Raw genomic sequence first — 18,396 nt, forward strand, 5'->3', positions numbered from 1 at the left:
GACCCGACCAGAGCCTCCCCAGGAGCTGGAACCCTCACAGGAATCAGCACCCTCCTGAGAGATCTGGGCTCTCCCAGCGATCAGGACTCTCTGCAGGGCAGGGGCAGAGCGGGACCACAGTAGCTTTTGATGCCCATCCGTGCCAGGAGCACATGTCACCCGCACCCAGGCACGGGCGGTGCCCGTTACCTCTGGGGTGGGGCATTGGCACCCAACGCGGCACCTGGCATCACCCGTGTGCTGAATGGGGATGGGGGTTTGTTCCTGCTGGGCACTGGGACCTGGGGGGAGGTTACTGGGACCTACTGGGATGCCGTGGGGCCCTGGGCTGTACCTGCGTAAGCGTTTCGGGGGGGGTCACTGGTGTTTATTTGAATGTAGGGCGGGGCGATGACCAGCCGCTAATGATTAACCCTGGGCTGAGCCAGAGGATGAGGCCCCCCGTGCACGAGGGGCTGGGGTACTCCGTGTCCCCTGTATGCACCACCCCCCATGTCCCCACCAGGTCCTGGGCCCGTGGCTCAGCCCAGGGAGCCGGGCAGATGCTGCTGCCGCCCCTGCCCCAGGATGCCCGGCTACTGTCCCGTGCTGTGCCCCCACCCGAGGCTGGGGCCGCCCTCGGCACGCAGGTACTGCCAGCAGTGTCCCCCCAAGCCAGGGAAGTGTGAGGGACCCATCCTGGGGTCCTGATGCTGCGGGGGCCCCGTCGGAGCGGTGGCACCCCTGTGCCAAGTGGGGCAGAACGACCCCCCTCCCTGGAGCCGGCAGCGGGGTGGGGCCTCCCCACCTGCTCCAGGTGCTCTATAAAGCTCCGGCCGCTGTGGAGCTGCCAGTTCCGGATCTCTGGACTGAGGCGAGTGCCACCAGCTAACGGGAGAGCAGCAGCAGCCGCCGAGCCCCTCGAGGCGCCGGGACCCCCCGGACAAGCCCCATGGCGTTCATTGTCTTTCTGCTGCTGCTGGTGCTGGGCACAGGTGAGGGGCTGGGGCACCTGGAGCCAGAGGGAGCCGGGAGGGGACCCGGGAAGGCGGGGAGGAACGGGGACAGGGGGAGCGGGGTCCCTTCCAAAGTGGGGACCAGGGGACACCGGAGCCAGGGGCATCTTTGCAGCGGGGACACTGTCACCTCTCCCGTTCTGGCTCCGGGCTGCAGCGACCCGGGGCTGGTTGTGCCCAGGAAAGCCGGTACCCGGGGGCTCAGACTGCGGCCCCTCTGCCGTGTCCGAAGGGCTCGGCCAAGGGCTGGGCTGTGCCGGGACCAGCCGGAGCAGGCTGTGCCCGGGGCTTGCGGGCTGGAATGCAGGTGTGTCCCGGTGAGCACTCGGACCCCGGGCTCTCCTCCAGTGCTGCCGGCTCCTGCAGCACCCGCTGGGAACCTGCCCGGGAGCTGCCTGTACTGGCCCACAGCCAGGCCAGGCAGGTCTGGAGGGCACGGGGACACCCCAGCCTGTCACCCATAGCAAGGGGGGCTTTATTGGGTGGCATGTCTGAGCCCCCAGCATGTCAGGGACACCTCAGAAGGGTCTGCAGGGTTGAGCATGGTGCTGGTGTCAGTGCCCACCCAGCTCCACCTGGACCCTCAGTGGTGCCACAAGTGCCCAGCCCCGATCATGGGGTGTTGCTGAAGGTCTCGTTAGCCTCATGGGCAAATGGAGCCACTGGATGTTGGCTCCTGGGGCTTGTGGTGCTTCCCACAGTGTCCAGCTGATGAGCTGTTGTGGGTAAAACCTTCCCTAACTGGGCTGCAGCCATTGACTTCAGGGGTTTCTCCAGGTACACGTGCCATGACCACCGAGACAACCATGGAGATGGAAACCACTGAAACGACCACCGTGGAGATGACCACGGAAACAACCACCACCACCTTGTCACCAAACATATTCCCCAAAAGCACAGGGGGCAGCCGACCCCGAACCTCTGTCTTCTCCTATGCCACCGTGTTCCCCAGCATAAACACCACGAACTTCCAGTTTGGCAACCAGTCCAGAGGCAACGGCACATCCAACAGCACTGTGGTGCCTGTCCCCAGCAGCCCAGCCATCCCCCATGCCAATGCCACCTCAAACAGCAGCTGGATCCCCCACAACGGCAGCTCTGCCGCTCCCACCACCATGGATGGCAGCACCAGAGGCAACAGGAGCACCAGTGCTCAGGTCTTTCCCACCCAGATAACATCTGAGGGCAGCACAGCTCACAGGCAGACCCCCACCCAGCATGGTCCCAACCCCAGCAAAACCACAGCCCAGCTGCCTGCTGCTGTCCAGCTGCTCGTCCGTGTCCCGCTGTCCTTCCGCATCATCAACAGGAGCTTCAACGAGAGCCTGCGTGACCCAGCGTCAGAGGAGTACAGGAGCCTGAGCCGCACCGTCCTGGCCATGGTGAGTCCCAGCCCCACCAGCAGAGGCCCTGGGCCGTGCTGGGAAGGAGCCACCTCACCTTAGGGCTTTCTATGGAAGTGCCCCGAGCATCCGTTCTGCCAGCAGCTTCAGCCTGTTCTGAGTGGAGACAGGAAAGGGGGTGTCTGTGGGGAGGTGGCCATGACCTCAATGCTTCCTTCCAGTTCGAACACGTCTTTGGCTGCGCTGGCTGCATGGGCACGCAGACCTACGCCGGGTGCAGCGAGCTGCAGTACAGGTGAGCAGCAGCAGTGCCAGCGGGGCTGGTGTGTTGAGGTGTATCCCCCTGGTATGCAGCCCCTCAGGGGGCAATCTGGGTGCTGATGCCTTCTCCCATGCAGCCAAGGCTCGGTGGAGGTCCAGTCCACCCTCGTGTTTGGGAACGGAAGCGACGCCGTCACTCCCGACGCTGCTGAGCGGCGCCTGAGGAAGAGCCTGGACCAGAACGGCTTCATCATGGGCCTACAGCTGGACAGCATCCAGAGTGAGGGGAGGCTCCAGGCTGGGAAGGGAGCTTGGGGGGCTCCATGAGCATTGCCCTGTCCTGGTTGAGGCAGGGGCCTGCTTGGTGCTGTGATGGGCTTGGGGCTTGCAGTGGGTGGAGCCGGTGCCCATTCCCAGTGTCTGCATCAGGCAGCACTGGGAAGAGCAAGTGGATGCCATGCAGGAGGGCTCAGCCCCTGGTGTCCTGTCCCAGGGATCTCTCAGGGTTCTGCCCCAGTTCTGCCAGTGGTGCAGACACAGCTCTGCTCCTTTCAGGCTCCACAGCAGTGATGTTCCCAGCTCCAGTGCCCGTGGTCCCGGACTGGGCCATCGCTCTGTTGGTCCTGGTCAGCATCCTGCTGCTGTTCAGCATCTTCACCTGTCTCCTCCTGATGGTGAGGCCCCATCCCCACCCCAGTCCTCACCTGCATTCTGCTGGTTGGTGCCCTGTCCCTGTCCCCACACTGGCCAAGCCCTGACCTCTTCTCTCTCCCCAAGTCCACCTGCACCTGCCGCCGGAAAAGCCGAGGGAAGCTGGATCTGCTCAGCCAGAAAGATTCCTACCACCCCATGGCTGAATACCTCCAGTACCAGAGCCACGGGCGATACGTGTCCCCCAACAGCAAAGCCAACCCCTACAGCCAGGTGAGGTGACAGCCCCATCCCTGGGGTCCCAGCTGCTGCCAGGGCAGAGAGCAGGGGTGCATCCCCCGGGTTCTGGGTTAATGGCTAACGGGGATGGCAGGAGTCCGGGGAGCTCTTCCCTCTCCGGGAGGTGAGCGTAACATTCACGCTTGGCTGGAGCAGCGTTGGGAGCGGGTGTGCAGCCGGCGTGGGCAGACCCAGCCTGGCTCCAGGGAGCTCCCTGCAACCCCAGCAGCGTCAGGGAGCTCGCTGCCTGCCCACCCTGCCCCTTCTCCTGCTCTGCTGAGCCCCAGCCAGACCCTCCTGCTGTCACGGCATCCTCGGCCATGGGTGCGGAGCACTGATGGGGGGCTGATGATTCCCGTAGCCAGCACCCCGCATCCTGCACCAGCAGCTCCGAAACTGGAGCTTTGGGTGTGGCACAGGGAGCTGCCTGGAGGCTCAAGGGCTCTCCAAGGCGATCTGGGCACCGGGGCCGCCCCATCGCCTCGTGCCCTGTGCTCCCCCCATGCGGGGCTGTGGGCGGGGGCCGTGTCCAGCTGCTCTGGCTCCCTGCGAGCAGCTCACCCTGTGCAAATACCAGGGGCCTGGGTAAATATTTACCTTCGCACTTGCCAGGCCGGCTTATCGTGCGGGAACACGGCCGGGGCCACCGAGGCTCCTCCTGCGCACGGGGAGGGGGGCTCGGGGTGTCCGTGGGGGCCCAGGGTGCCCACAGTGCCCGCGGCTGGGGGTAGCAGCCCACCACGACGGGAGGATGCAATTCTTGGTTGCCCATAGCAGTGCTGGAGAAGGGGGCAGATTTCCTCTGCTGCCCCGGGGTGGGGGCTCAGCCCAGTTGTGACATCCCCTCGCCTTTCCTGTCCCCAAGGTGGCCGGCAGCAGCACCACGAGGGCCGGCACCTTCACCTACACCAACCCCACCGCCGGCTCCGACAACCTCTGAAGGGCGCGCTGGGAAGGAGGGCGGCTGCCGAGGGGAGGGGGCGGCCGCAGCCCCCCACTCCTGGGGGAGCAGCACCGGCCCCGGGCACATATCCCGGTGCTGCTCGGCCCCTCGCCGTGGGCAGCGGGAGCCGGATGGTTCTGGAGCAGCCGGATACGTGCACATGACAGAACTGGATGAACAAAGATCGGGGGCGTGAGGGAGGGTCCCGCACACTCCACGGTCCCCGCACTCGCTTGGCTTTGCAACCCTGCTCCGTGCCGGGGGTGGAGGACTGGGTTCGTGCTCCCCCTGCGCTCACCCCCGGGGATTCAATGGCTCTTTTTGTGGTGTTATTTTATATAAATATCTCTATTTGCCGGGTGTTGATGCCGGGCTTGGCTCGGCGGGGTGGCAGGTCCTCGGCCGGGGAATATTTATCGCGGTTAAAATAAAAGGATGGGGGCAGCCATGGTGTGGCAGGGGGGCTTCTCTGGGACAGTGACTCCCTTATGTGGCTGTCACCCACCCAGCCGGCCTCAGAGTGGGTGGTGGCTCTCATTTCCCGTTCCAGGCAGCCCTGGGGTTGGTGCTGGGGGTGTCCCCGTGTCCCTGGTCCCTGCATGTGACATGTCCCGCCAGACTCCATCCCTCTCATCCCTCCCGCGCTCTCGGTTTCTGTTCACCACCGAACGTGCCTCGTTTGACGCGTCCGGTTTCCCCACGGCTGCACAGGCGGAATGTGACGGTGCCGGGGCTGTGCAGCTGCACGTGTGTCACTGGGAGCGTGTCCTGCTCCCCTCCCCTGCCTCTGCAGGCTCGGGGTCTTCCCTGAGTCAGCCCCAAAAAGGCTCTGGGGGGTGCTGGAGGAAGGGGGTGTGTGGTGACACCGGGGAGCCGTGTGCCAGCACACAAACCTTGGGAACAGCCATCCCCAGAGCACAGCGCTGGCCCCGTGGCAGCCCCAGTTTGAGCTGGGCCTGTTCCTGGGCGCTGGGAGTGTTTTGGCAACCGCTGAAAAGGCAAAAAAACAAGGAACCAAACCTTCCCCAAAGAAAGCCCATGTGGTCACAGGCAAGGAGCCAGTGCTTGGCCGGGAACAGCCCCAGGAGCAGCCCGGCAGCGGGCAGCTGACGGATCCCTCAGCCGCAGAATGTGGGCTCTGGGTGGGGCCCATGGCTGTGCCAGGTGCCTGGGAACCCTGGCATGTGCTGGGAGCTATCAGAGCTGTGCTGGGGTGCAGGCAAGGGGTCTCTGGAGCACAGGGGGCTCCCTGAGACTGCTGTGGGGGGTGCACCGATGGGGGGGCTCTGGCACAGTGTAGCACCCCCCTCCCCAGATCTGTTCTGCCAGCTGGGCATGGGGTCGTGTGCCTAGGGCAGAGCCCTGTAGGGGATGGGGTGTGCCTGAGATTGCTGCTTCCCCACTCAGCCCCCCCAACCCTGGGCAGGGCCCCAGGAATGAGAACAGGGGCCTGATTTGCAGGGCTGGGCCCTACAAAGAGCTGCCTGTTTGCAGAGAGCTCAGCCCTGTGGCCCCCTCCCCTTCCAACTTAGGGGCTGGGATCTCCAGGGACAGGCACCCACCCAGGAAGGGCCCTGCCCCACCTGTGGCCACTCCACCTGCCATGCAGAGTACCTGGGTGGGGGGTCCAGCTCCAATACCCACTTCCGACACCTCAGCACCCAGCACCCCCCTGGATGGACTGGCCACCCCTGAGACTCCCCAGCAATGCAGAAGGAATTTGTTCTAGGCCCACTGGGGAGACGTCTGATCCAGGAGCCCCCTGACAGCCTGTGACAGGGTGACCACGTGTCTGGGCAGAGCACAGGTAGGACATGACACGTCAGCACTGCCCGGGCTGGGCAGGATTGGCACCTGCTGGCCATGGCCCAAAGGACAGCCCAGCCCCATGGACCCGATCCCGTGCATGCCCCTGGACATGCCCCTGGACATTCCTGGTCCCACAGCTCCATGGCCAGCCCAGCACCACAGCTCTGTGACCCCCTTGACCCCACAGCCAACCCAGACCCAAGGCCCCCTGGTCCCTTGCACTGTGACCCCATGGCCCCCCCGTGTCAGGGAGGCTCTGGAGGAGTCTGGCATTGCAGTTTATTGTAGGAAACCATGAAAATACAGCGTTTGTTGTAACAGAACCCAGGAGAAATGACAGCAGCTCGGACGGATCCCGGTGTGGGACGGCCAGCACAGCCCCACGGTGCTGGGGGTCAGATCCAGACCCCACAGGCCCAGCTCACCCCAGCCATGTGTAGTTGGGCACTGAGAGGTGTAACGGGAGCCAAGTGTGGCCCTCAGAGCACGTGCAGGGCTGGCCAGGCACATTGCTGCCCAAGGACAGGGCAGAGCAGGTGGCACTGAGGTGCCCATGAGCCCACGGGAGGGACCCCACGCTGGCTGTGTCCAGGGGCTGTGCCTGGCTGCAGCCAGATGATCCACGTTGAAAATGAGCCATTTTACAAAACATCTTCACACCTTGTTCCAGCCCAGCCTCCCCCCGCCCTCTCCCCCACCCCAGCTGCCTCCCCCACCCCAACCAGCACCCAGCCTCTCCCCTCCACTGTCACCCCACTGCCACTTTCCACCCCCCCTCCCTGTGCAGCCCCGTCCCCCTCCCTGACCCATCTCTAGGGCTGAGCCTCTGCCAGCCCTGCCCACAGCCCCAGCCCAGAGCAGCCTCGGGCTAAGCCAGAGCTAGGGGCAGGCGGGCAGGGTGAGGAGGGGACGGCAAAGCTGTCCCCATCCCCCCCATCCCAAAAAACAAACACCTGGCCTGTCCCCAGTGGTGGCAGGGTCGGGGCCACCCTTGCTATGCTCTGCTCCCTGGCCACCTGTGTCTCCCCAGGCCCCGGCGCTCGCGGGGTGCCTGGGGGGCAGAGCCGGCGGCGCGCGGGGACCGCGGGCACGGCTCAGTCCAGCTTGGCGAAGTTCCCGATGGTCACTTTCCGCTCCTGCTTGTTGGCCACCAGCTCCTGGAGGTGCAGGGCCCCCCCTCCGATGAAGCAGAAGGCCGGGCAGATGGGCCCCGAGCAGTCCACGCCGCACTCCCAGAGCTCGCGGAAGGAGACGGCGTCGTAGAAGCTCACCTTGCCCTGCTCATAGTCCAGGCAGATGCCGATGCGTGGGGGTAAGGGCACGGTGCAGCCGTTGGGGTCGCGGGACGTGAGGGCCGAGCCGTGCGACAGCAGGATCTTGCCCATGCCGATGGTGAGGAAGGCGTAGGGAGGAGGTGCCTCCACCGTCGTGTCCTCTGCCCCACTGTCGTGGCCGCTGTCGGGGTCATACCTGTGCAGAGGGGACGTGTGAGTCCTGGTGCCAACGCCCACAGGACAGCCTGGAGATCCCCCCACACCCCAGTGCCCTCTGGGGAGGTGGGAACAGGCAGAGGATCCCCTGGACACCCCAAACCACCCCGCTCACCTGGGGCTCACCACGTCCTGCGGCACCTGGAACCACTCCTGCAGTTTGCTCTCCAGCCCCACGCCCACCTTCACCAGGTAGGAGCTGGGGTCCACGCAGCAGGCCCAGTAGCTCTTGCCCTGGGTGATGGCCACATCGCCGATGACCAGGTCGATGGACAGGTGGCAGCTGGTCATCAGGCGCTCGGCGGCAAACAGCATGGGGATGCCGGGGACGCTGCGCACCGCGCGCTGGTCCTTGCTGATGGCCAGCCGGTCCCGGTTGAAGCCCCAGCGGTTGTCCAGGAAGAAGTTGAGGACTGTGGGGAGGAGAGGAGGAGGAGGAGGAGGAGGAGGAATTTGAGCGGGACAGCACAGCGGGGTGCTCCGGGATGATCCAAGCACCCACCCCTCTCACCTGGGGCGGGCGGCGTGTGCAGGTAGATGTCCTCACTGTAGTCCCCGAAGCCCGCCTTGTTGTAGCCCTTCACCCGGAGCACGTAGACGCTGTCGGTGTCCAGGTACTCGACGAGGGCGCAGGTGCCCCGCACCTCCTCCCGCCGCTGCCACAGCTTCAGCCCCTTGGCCTTGGCGTCGGTCTTGCGGAACTCCACGGTGTAGTGCCAGGCGGGTGGCGAGTGCTGCGGCAGCCGCCAGCACAGGAAGATCTGGTCGTAGGTGTAGGTGCGCTGCGTGTCGATGACGGGGGCCTCGGGCGCTGCGGGGAGAGGCAGCGGCGGGCATCAGGCAGCATCCCCCACCCCGCGGGCGGGGAGGCGGCCGGACGCAGGGAGGGGACATTCCGGGATTCCGGACGGACGGACGGACGCACAACCAGCGGAGTCTAGAGGGGTCTGACTGCGGAGACCGTGTGTCGGCACCGGAGGAGAGCGAGAGTCAGGGAGACAGAGGAGCTGCTGCTGTGGGGCTCCAGGGACCAGACAGGCCGAGTGCAAGTCAGGAGGGAGGAAAGAGAGAGAGAGAGAGAGAGAGAGAGAGAGGATGGAGGCAGTGGAAGAGGAGGAGGAGGAGGAGATGGGGATGGAGGCTGGTAGAAGGTACTGGCATGAACAGAGGCAGGGTGAGAAGGACATGAAGGGATGGCAGGTGGAAGAGGGGTGAGGAAATGATGGGAATGGGGCAAGGAAGAGAAGGAAAACAGGATTAGGAGGGAGGTAGAAATGGGGCCAGGAGAGGGATGGAAATGGGGGGAGGAAGAGGACAGAAATGGGGTGAGAACTGGATGGAAATACAGAGAGAAGGAGAATGGAAATGGGGCAACAATGGGGCAAGGACAAGGTGGGAATGGGATGCAGAAAGGGACAGAAATGGGGTGAGGAGGCAGATGGGAATGGGGCAAGGGGGAAAAGAAATGGGATGAGGAGAAGGGTGGAAATGGAGGGAGGAAGAGGACAGAAATGGGGTGCAGACAAAAACATAAATGGGGGAAGAATGTGGACACAAATGGAGTGAAGGGGGGACAGATATGGGGCAAGGAAGGGGATGGAAATGGGACAAGAGGGGGAAGAAATTTGAACAAGGAGAGAGGTGGAAATGGAGTAAGGGGAGAATGAAAATGGAGTGAGAAATGGGATGGAAAGGGGATGAGATGGATGGAAACAATGAAACTGGGATGGAAATGCAAAGTGGGGGAATGGAAACAGGACAAGAAGTGGAAATAGGGAAAGGATGGGTTGAAATGGGGCAAGGGAGAGCAGAAATGGGATGAGGAGGGGACAGAAAATTGGATGATGAATAGGCCAAGTGGGGTGAGAGTGGAAAAGAAATAGAATGAGGAAGAGGATGGAAACAGGGCAAGAGGGGATGGAAATGGGGTGGGGGGGGGGCAGAAATGGAGCAAGGAAGGGGATGGAAACGGAGCAAGGAGTGAAACAGAAATGGGGCGAGAGGGGGATGGAAATGGGGCGAGAGGGGGTGGGAGGGCAGGAGGAGCGGCGGCAGATGGAGGAGGCAGAGCCACCGGCTGCCAACGCCAGCGGGCAGGACGGGGATGGAGGATGGCGGCGGAGCAGGGCCAGGGTGGGAGCGGGATGGAGGGATGGAGGGATGGGAAGAGAGAGCGGGGCGGCTCTGGGGCAGGGGTGTGACTTGCCTCAGTTACTTCGGTGACGCCTCGGCAGCGGCCGCAGCCTATAAACAAAGAGAGGTAGAAGCAGGTCTGAAACGTGTCGCCAGCGGGTCCGGCAGGGCCACGCGGCTCCTGCCCTGCGGGAAGCGCCTGCCCGGCAGCGGGGCAGCTCCGTACTCACCCTCCGGCACTCCTGCTGCCCTCACCTGGCACCATGGCCCTGCCTGCCTGCCCCTGGCCCGGGTGCCCTGGCACAGGGCAGGGCAGGGATATCTCTGGGGGCTGTTGGGGCGGGGGCTGTCCCTGACGGGGAGGGGGCACCGGCAGATCCGCGAGCGCCTGCCCGAGCGCGGCCCTGGGCAGCCGTGGCTGAGCTGCAGCTCCGAGGTGGGCAGGGACCCGCTCTGCCCGCGGGGGCTGCGCCTTGGCACGGGGCACAGCCGGTGCCCGGGTCCCGCTGCCTTTACCTCGGATGAAGGCCAGGTCAGTGAGCAGCTTCAGCTCCCTGCTGACATCCAGCTGGAAGTGGCTGAAGGAGGCGTTGGCTGCAGGACGGAAGCTCTGCAGCGAATCGGTGGCCCTGAGGATCCTGCAGCACGGGAGAGCAGGGATGTCAGGGTGACACCTCGGGCACCAGAGCGCCCCAACAGCCCTGTGCCTGCAGCCCAGTACCTGTTGTGCAGCTGCTTGGCAGCCTGGACAAAGCAGGGGTGGTCAGTCTCCTTCAGCACCTCCTGGGCGTAGCCCACCATGCCCGAGTTCTCCAGCATGGCCTGGTGCTCCCGGATCTGGCCGTGCAGGCTGGCCAGCCGCTCCTGCTGGCACTCCTCGATGGCCTGCAGCAGCGTGGCCCGCTTCTCCTCCAGCATGGCACAGAGCCCCTGGATCAGCTGTGACACCTCTTCCTTGGCCTGTGAGCCATTCACCTGCCGGGCACAGACACGGCAGGGTCAGCGTGTGGCACATCCTGGGACCAGAGGGGACTGGGCTGGCTGTGCCACTGCTGCCTAGGGACAGCACAGGGACAGACACTGCCCTTACCTCCGTGTGCTTCACTGTCTCCTCCAGCTCAGCAATCTGGGTCTGCACCGTGTCCTGGCTGCTCAGGATGTAGGCGAGGCTCTTTGTCAGCTTCTCCTGCAGGAAGGTGATGAGATGTGGTGCCGGCAGCCCCCACCCCACACCCCCCATCTGCACTGGGGCTCTGTGGTGTCCCCAGTTCTCCACAGAGCCCCGGCCTGGCCCCAGCAGCCCTTACCCTGAGGGCCTGGTAGGCGCTGAGCACCGGGGTGATCTTGTGGCTGGTGTGGGTGCGGCGCACGCGGCAGAGCTGGCACACCAGCCGCTGGCAGGTCTTGCAGTAGTGAGTCACCTCCTCCTTGTGCTCCGGGCACATCAGCCCCTGCGCGGCACAGCGGGGCTCAGCGCGGCTCTGCACCCCCCACCACCCCTGCAGAGTCCCACCCCTGCACCCCAGAGCTCACAACCATAGAATGGTTGGGCTTGGAAGGGGACTTTAAAGATCATCTTGCTCCAACCCACCTGACATGACATCCTCAACTGGACCCCATGGCTCAGAGCCCCACCTTGGCCTTGAACACTTCCAGGGATGTGGCATTCATAAGTTCCACAGGCAACTTGTTCCAGTACCACACCACCCTCACTATAAGAATTTTTTCCTAACATCTAACCTAAACTCTCTTTCAATTTGATCCCACTGCCCTTTGTCCTGTCATTCCAGGCTCTTGTAAATAGTCTTGCCCCATCCTTCCAAAAGTTCTCTTCAGACACTAGAAGGCCACAATTTGGTAACCCCAAAGCTTTTCTTCTCCAGGCTGAACAATCCCAATTCTCTCATCCCTCATCCCCCATCAGGGCAGGAGGACCCACGGGGAGGCCGTACCTTGGGGCGGAAGGTGAGGGTGGGGGGCGTGGGCTCATGCTGGGCTTTCTGGGTGCCCCAGGGGTGGTAGAGCTTGAAGCACTCGTTGCAGAAGCTGGACTTGCACTCTGTGCAGCCCTTGGTGGCCTCCAGCTGCGGGGGCTTGCAGAACTGGCACATGATGGCGGCGCTGATGTTGATGGTCTGCCGGTACCGCTCCACCACTCGCTCCAGGGTCAGGTTGCGGAAGAGGCTGCCCAGGCCCCGCTCGCCCAGGTCCACGTCCCGCTGGCAGGCGGGGCACGGGAAGCTGACGGTCTGGGGGTGCACAGCACCCCGCTTGCGCCCCGGGTAGGTGCCAAAGCCTGTGGGAGGGAGGCAGGGAGGAGGTCAGTAGGGCACGAAGCCCCAGAATCCCTCAGCCCTCCCGTGGGGGAGCCCAGGGTGCTGTCCCCCTCCCCATCTCCATCCCTTCCAGCTGTCCCTGTTCCCAACCCCTCCAGCCATTCCTGTCCCTGTCCTCTCCAGCCATTCCTCATCCCCTCTGTTGTTCCTCTTCCCTCTGCCATCACCTCCAGCCATCCCCCTCCCCTCCATCCATCCCTGTCCCCTCCAGCCATCTCTGTCCTCATCCACTACAGCCACCCCTGTCCTCTCCAGCCATCCCCATCCCCTCCACTGTCCCCAACCCCTCCAACCATCCATCCCTGTTCCCTCCAGCCATCGCTGTCCCCTCTGCTGTTCCCATCTCTTCCAACCATCCATCTCTGCCCCCTCCAGCTGTCCCCAACCCCTCCAACCATCCCTGTTCCCATCCCCTCAGCCACCCCTGTCGTTTCCAGCCATCCCCTTGTTGCCCCTGTCCCTTCTGCCAGCCCCCCCAGCCCCACCTGACTTCAGGAGGCGGTCGAGCCGGTCGGGTTTGGGGACAGCCCTGCGGCCCAGGCGGGGGCTGCGGGTGGACGGGGTGGCTGCAGGCGAGGTGGGCTCGGAGGTGGGGTCGCAGTAGAGGTGGCCGTGCTGCAGCAGCACCTCGCTGGCACACACGTGGCACACGTTGTGGGTACAGGGCAGTGCCAGTGGCTGTTTGTACATCTCCTTGCACACCGGGCACACCAGCTCCCGCTCCATGTTCTTCATGCTGGTCTGCGGAGAGAGCAGGAGCGTCACCCGCCGGCGGCACAACGGGGCCGGGAGCAGATGGGACCAGCACCAGGACCAGGATCAGCATCAGGGCTGAGATCAGCACCAGGACCAGGATCAGCATCAGGGCTGAGATCAGCACCACGGCCAGAATCAGCATCAGGGCTGAGATCAGCACCAGGGCCAGGATCAGCATCAGGGCTGAGATCAGCACCAGGGCCAGGATCAGCATCAGGGCCAGGATCAGCACCAGAGCCAGGATCTGGGCCAGGACCAGCACCAGAGGCAGGATCAGAATCAGGGCTGGGATCAGCACTAAGGTCAGGATCAGCATCAGGGCCTGGGGTCAGTACTAGGGCCAGGGCCAGAATCAGCACCAGGGCTGGGATCAGCACCAGAATCACATGTGGGACCAGCACCAAGGCCTGGAATCAACATCAGGGCCAGAATCAGCACCAGGACCGGGATCAGTGCCTGGAATCAGCACCAGGGCCAGGATCACGGCCTGGAATCAGCACCAGGGCCAGGATCACGGCCTGGAATCAGCACCAGGGCCAGGATCAGCACCAGGACCAGGATCATGACTGGTACTGGGACCTGGGCTGGGATGGAGATAAAGACTGGGACCATCATCAGGGCAACAATGAGGCCTGGGACCAGCACCAGGGATGGGATGAGGACAAACAGCAGGATCAGCACCAGGATGAGGATCAGGGCTGCCACTGGGATGAGGAATGGAGTTGGGATCAGCAGCAGGGCCAGGATCAGGGTCAGCATTGGAACCACAGCCAGGACCAGGGTCAGTGTCAGGACCAGCACTGGGATAGGGGCCAGGACCAGGACCAGCATCATGGCCAGGATCAGGCCTGGGAGCAGGCTGAGGAATGGAACCAGGCCCAGCACCAGGATGAAGCCCAGGGCTAGACTGGGGATGGGAACTGAGGCCACACCAGGACCAGGACTGGGGCCTGCACTGGTACCAGCATCTGAGCCAGGATCAGGCTTGGGACCAACAGCACCGTCAGAATCAGGATCAGCACTGGGATCAGAACCCAGGATGGGACTCAGACCTGGTATGGGGACGTGATTGGGGCTGGGCCCAGAGCAGGGCCAGGATCAGACCAGTATCAGGACTGGCAGTGGAATGGGAACGAGGGCCACCACTGGGATCAGCACCAGGATAGGGCCCAGGGCTGGGATGGGGATGGTGGCTGGGATGGGGATGAGGACCAGCACTGGGAATAGTGCCAGGATGTGGCCCAGGGCTGGAATGGGGATGGGGACTGGGATGGGTGCTGGGATTGGAACTGGGAAGGACAGGGAGATGGGGGCCAGGATGGAGATGGAGGCTGGGATGGGGACTGGGGTTGGACCCACAGCAGAGCCCGGATTGGGACCAGCGCCAGGACCGGGCTGGGCACCAAGATCGGGGCCGGGATGGGGCCGCCCCCTCCGCACCCGGTGCTCCCGGCTCGGCCGTGGCTCGGCGTCGGGGGGTCCCGGTGACGGCCCTCCCCGGGGGTCGCTGCGGTGAGTCGGGGTGCGGGTCCTCTGCCCGCCCACCCCTCAAGGGCATCGCCCTCCCCCCAGTCCCCGCCGCGTTGCCACGGCGACCCGGTCCCAGAGGACCCCCGTCCGCCCCCCCGCCGCCGCCGCGGCCGCTCACGCTGATGCGGACGAGCGCGTCCATGATGGAGGTGAAGGTCTGCAGGTCCTCGCCCTCGGCCATGGCTCCGCTCCCCGCGCCCGTGCTTGCGGCGGCGGCGGCAGCAGCGGCGGCCGCGATCGCCCCGGTGTGTTGCAGGGAGCGGCGGAGCCGGGGGGAGGGCGGGGGGCGGCGGCGCGCATGCTCGGCGGCGCCCGCCCCGCCGGCACCGGAGGGCGGTGGAGGCACCGGAGGGGCGGCACCGGAGGGGGGGAGAGGCATCGGAGGGGCGGCACCGGAGGGGGAGGGGGAGTCATGGCGGGGCTGTTCTCGCCGCACCCCCGGGCAGCCCCCGACGGGCGACGCTCGGGGAGCGGCGCCTGGGGTGGGCTGCGCGCAGGACGGGCATGACACCGGTAACGGCGGTGGGCCCGGGGGTGGTGCCGGGCTCGGTGCCGGTGCCGGGGGTCACGGCCCCGCGCTGTTCCCGTCCCCGCCGCCAGAGGGCGCTCCGGGCCGCGGGGACGCGCAGCGCCGCTCGCGGCCGCCGGGGGGCGCGCGCGCGGGGGGGAGGGGGCGGGGCCGCCCGCGCACGCGCAGTGACGCAGCCCGGCGCTGCTGCCGTGTCCCCGCGGCGCGCGGCCGCAGTGCGCGTGCGCAGAACGGCGGCACCGGGAGCGGAGCGGGACGGGCTGGGGGCACCATGGGTGAGGGGCGAACGGGGGAGGGGGGGGAACGGGGAACGGGAGGGGGGGCGGTGGGAAAATGGGAGGTGACGGGGGAATGGAGTAATGGAGGAAAGAGGGGCGCGGGGACAGGGGTGGCAATGGGAATACCGGGGGCGCGAGGGGTAACGGGGCAGGGGGGCACGGGGTTAACGGGGGCGAGGGGAATGGAGGTGTAACAGGGCAGAGCGGTATTGGGGGCACGGGGATAACGGGGTTAACAAGAGCGGGGGGGCAGCTGGAATGGGGGGCACGGCCCTATGGGTGCAGGGTGGGCTCAGGCCCCGGGTCTGGCCTCGGTGCCGGTGCTGAGTCGGCCCCGGGGCTCAGCCGTAGGAACGGGCACGTCCCTGGCGCTGTCGTCGCTGCTGTCGCTGCTGCTGTTCGCCGGGATGCAGATGTACAGCCGGCAGCTCGCCTCCACCGAGTGGCTCACGATCCAGGGCGGGCTGCTGGGCTCCGCGCTCTTCGTCTGCTCCCTCACGGCATCCCCGGGACTGCAGCGGGACCGGGGCACGGGAGAGCGGCTGGGGGGGAGCGGGGCCAGGGTGCCGCATCAGGGGGCTGGAAAATGGGTCAAAGGGGTGGTGGGGAGCAGGGTCAGGGGCTGGGAGCAGATCCAGAGGCTGGGAATGGGGCATGGGATGGGAACAGGAGCAGGTCCAAAGGGCAGGAGTGGGGCTGGAGCAGAGAGGATGGGAGATGGGAGATGGGAGATGGGAGATGGGAGATGGGAGCAGGCTCGGGAGGACGGCGGGATCCTGTTCTGTCCCTTAACCTCACCACCAGGCCTTCAACAACCTGGAGAACCTCGTCTTTGGCAAGGGCTTCCAGGCCAAGATATTCCCTGAGAGTAAGTGTTGTGGGAGCCTAGGAGGGGGACGGGAACACATCGGTGTCTGAAGGGCTGGGGGTGCTCCAGCAGTGGCACTGGATGGTCCCAGCCCTGCCCTGGAGCTGTGGCAGCTCCCCTTGAGCTTTTTGTGGGCCTGGGGGAAATGACACTGCTGCAGCCATGCCCCCCTGCCATGCCATCACCGGGGGTAGCCCTGCAGCATCGTGTGTCTCCTGGTTCTCCACAGTCCTCACCTGCCTCTTGCTGGCCCTGTTCGCCTCTGGCCTCATCCACCGGGTCTGTGTGACCACCTGGTACGTCCAGAGCTGCCCTGGAGGGTGGGGAGCCACCAAGGGGACCCCGAGGGACCATGGTGACTCTGGGAGAGGGGCAGGAAGCTGGGCAGGGCCAGGACTGCCAGGGAGCCTCGGGGGGTGGTGGGAGCAGCAGCACAGTTTGATCCAAGGGGAAAGTGTTGGTTTAGGAAGGGCAGGGGGGTGGCACCCAGGGACAAGGTGTTGGTTTACAAAGGGTAGTGCAGTGGGATCCCAGGGAAGCTGTTGGGGTTACCCTGCTGTGTTCCTGCCCCCAGCAACTGAGCAGCCTCTTCCTTTCTGCCCTCATAGCCTCATCTTTTCCATGGTTGGTCTCTACTACATCAACAAGATTTCCTCCACTCTCTACCAGTCCACAGCGCCCGTTGCTGCTCCTGCCAAGGCTGTTGGCAAGGGCAGGAAGAGAAATTGATGTCCTGCTGCCCCTTCCTGGGGCAGCCCTCTCCCTATGGCCAATCCAGGACAGCCCCCTGCCCAATAAAGCCATTTCTTTGTAGCTTCTTGTCTCCTCTGCCAGCTCCTGGCCCAGTTTCTGGCCCTGCTCTGTGCCAGTGTGGCTGGAAGTGGCCCTGGAGCCTGGGGTAGGTTCTGGGTTGCCCAGGAAGGTGGGGGTCGCCAAGGATAGAAGATGTGCTGCTGGCATCTTGTCTGCCCAGACCTGCAAGGGAGGGAGATCCCAGTGGAGCCAAGACTGGAGCAGGCTGGAGTGGGCAGGGGGGTTGTGGGGGTCCCAGTGGCTCAGGGCTCCAGCCCCAGCTGCCACCAGACGGCTGTGCTGGCACAGCTCAGGGGTTTGGCAGGGTATCACAGACTCGTGTGTGCCCTCCTCAGAACACCGGCTGGGTCACCGGGGCTGCCCGGCTGCGGGGGGGTGGGAACGGCGCGGTCCCTGCACCCGTGGGAGGGCGAGCGGGACTCGCTCCCACGCCGGGCCCCTGGCACTCCTCCGGCCGGACGTGGAGGAAACCAGATGCTTCCTGCGGCCTCGGCCGCGGCCGACAAAGCCCGGCGCTTCCTGCGGCACCGGGAGCGGGGCCGGAGCCGGGGTCCCGGCGGGGTCCCGGTGGTGCCGCGCCCCGCCCGCAGGGGGCGCCCGCGCGCACCACTCCGTGGAACTACAGCTCCCGGCAGCCCACGCGCGCGGCGCTGCCGTTACGTCACCGCAGCGCCGGGCGGGGAGCGGGACCAGCACCGGGAGCGGGACCGAGCCAGGTGGGGGTGGGGCTGGCCCCGGACCCGGTCTCTGGAGGGGGTCCTGGGTCCGGCGGGTGGAGGCCCGGGGGGAGACTGGGGGCGGCCCGTCTCTACTCTCCGGCCTTGCCTCCTTTCTCTGCCTCTCTCCCTCTCCTCTTTCCCTGTCTCCCCTTTTCCCCTCTGTTCCTCTCATGGCTCCCCCACTCCCCGTCTTTCCTCTTCTCTTTTTCCACTTCTTCTCCTTCTCCTTCTCCCCTCAGGCCGCCATGACCAAGCTGGGACAGTGGCTGTGCGGGCTGGCCGTGCTGGGCTCGGCCTGGGCCGCGCTGGCTCTGGCCCCGCCGCAGCTGCAGCCGCCGGCCCCGCTCCGCCAGGCGCTGCTGCCGCTGCCCGTTTACCTGCTCGTGGCCTTCGGCTGCTACTCCCTGGCCACCGTGGGCTACCGCCTGGCCACCTTCAACGACTGCGAGGAGGCGGCGGCCGAGCTGCAGGAGCACATCAGGGCGGCGCGGGCCGACCTGCGGCGGCGGGGGCTGCGCCTCGGACCGCAATAAATACCGGGGACGGTGCTGGCCGTGCTGTTCTGTGGGCCCGGGACGGGCGGGGGGCTCCGGGGGGCTCCGGGTGCTGCTGGAAGCCCCCCGGGGGATCGCTCAGCTCTCAGCGGTGTGCGGGGAGGGTTTG

General features: G+C 65.5%; 4 protein-coding genes across 4 annotated transcripts; 3 read left to right on the forward strand and 1 right to left on the reverse strand.

The window, feature by feature from the left end:
• Positions 1–816: 816 nt before the first annotated feature.
• Positions 817–4,947, forward strand: MUC1 (mucin 1, cell surface associated). The gene is made up of 7 exons (XM_058860677.1): positions 817–974; positions 1,773–2,377; positions 2,560–2,633; positions 2,737–2,879; positions 3,155–3,273; positions 3,377–3,523; positions 4,395–4,947. Exons 1-7 carry the CDS (start codon positions 932–934, stop codon positions 4,467–4,469), a joined length of 1,206 nt encoding a protein of 401 aa, XP_058716660.1. The 5' UTR covers positions 817–931; the 3' UTR covers positions 4,470–4,947.
• A 2,141-nt stretch (positions 4,948–7,088) lies between these two features.
• Positions 7,089–15,011, reverse strand: TRIM46 (tripartite motif containing 46). The gene is made up of 10 exons (XM_058860690.1): positions 14,645–15,011; positions 12,726–12,981; positions 11,857–12,200; positions 11,212–11,355; positions 10,995–11,090; positions 10,626–10,879; positions 10,421–10,542; positions 8,283–8,582; positions 7,887–8,184; positions 7,089–7,751 (listed from the first exon to the last, which is right to left on the reverse strand). Exons 1-10 carry the CDS (start codon positions 14,903–14,905, stop codon positions 7,376–7,378), a joined length of 2,451 nt encoding a protein of 816 aa, XP_058716673.1. The 5' UTR covers positions 14,906–15,011; the 3' UTR covers positions 7,089–7,375.
• Positions 15,012–15,015: 4 nt separating this feature from the next.
• On the forward strand, positions 15,016–17,014 carry KRTCAP2 (keratinocyte associated protein 2). Its single transcript, XM_058860688.1, has 4 exons — positions 15,016–15,330; positions 16,138–16,201; positions 16,431–16,497; positions 16,810–17,014. The coding sequence occupies exons 1-4, from the start codon at positions 15,031–15,033 to the stop codon at positions 16,928–16,930; spliced, it is 552 nt and encodes a 183-aa protein (XP_058716671.1). The 5' UTR covers positions 15,016–15,030; the 3' UTR covers positions 16,931–17,014.
• Positions 17,015–17,572: 558 nt separating this feature from the next.
• On the forward strand, positions 17,573–18,281 carry DPM3 (dolichyl-phosphate mannosyltransferase subunit 3, regulatory). Its single transcript, XM_058860689.1, has 2 exons — positions 17,573–17,730; positions 17,973–18,281. Exon 2 carries the CDS (start codon positions 17,979–17,981, stop codon positions 18,264–18,266), a length of 288 nt encoding a protein of 95 aa, XP_058716672.1. The 5' UTR covers positions 17,573–17,730; positions 17,973–17,978; the 3' UTR covers positions 18,267–18,281.
• The last annotated feature ends 115 nt before the right edge of the window (positions 18,282–18,396 follow it).

The sequence above is a fragment of the Poecile atricapillus genome, chromosome 33 (assembly GCF_030490865.1).
Source record: "Poecile atricapillus isolate bPoeAtr1 chromosome 33, bPoeAtr1.hap1, whole genome shotgun sequence".
Taxonomy (NCBI): domain Eukaryota; kingdom Metazoa; phylum Chordata; class Aves; order Passeriformes; family Paridae; genus Poecile; species Poecile atricapillus.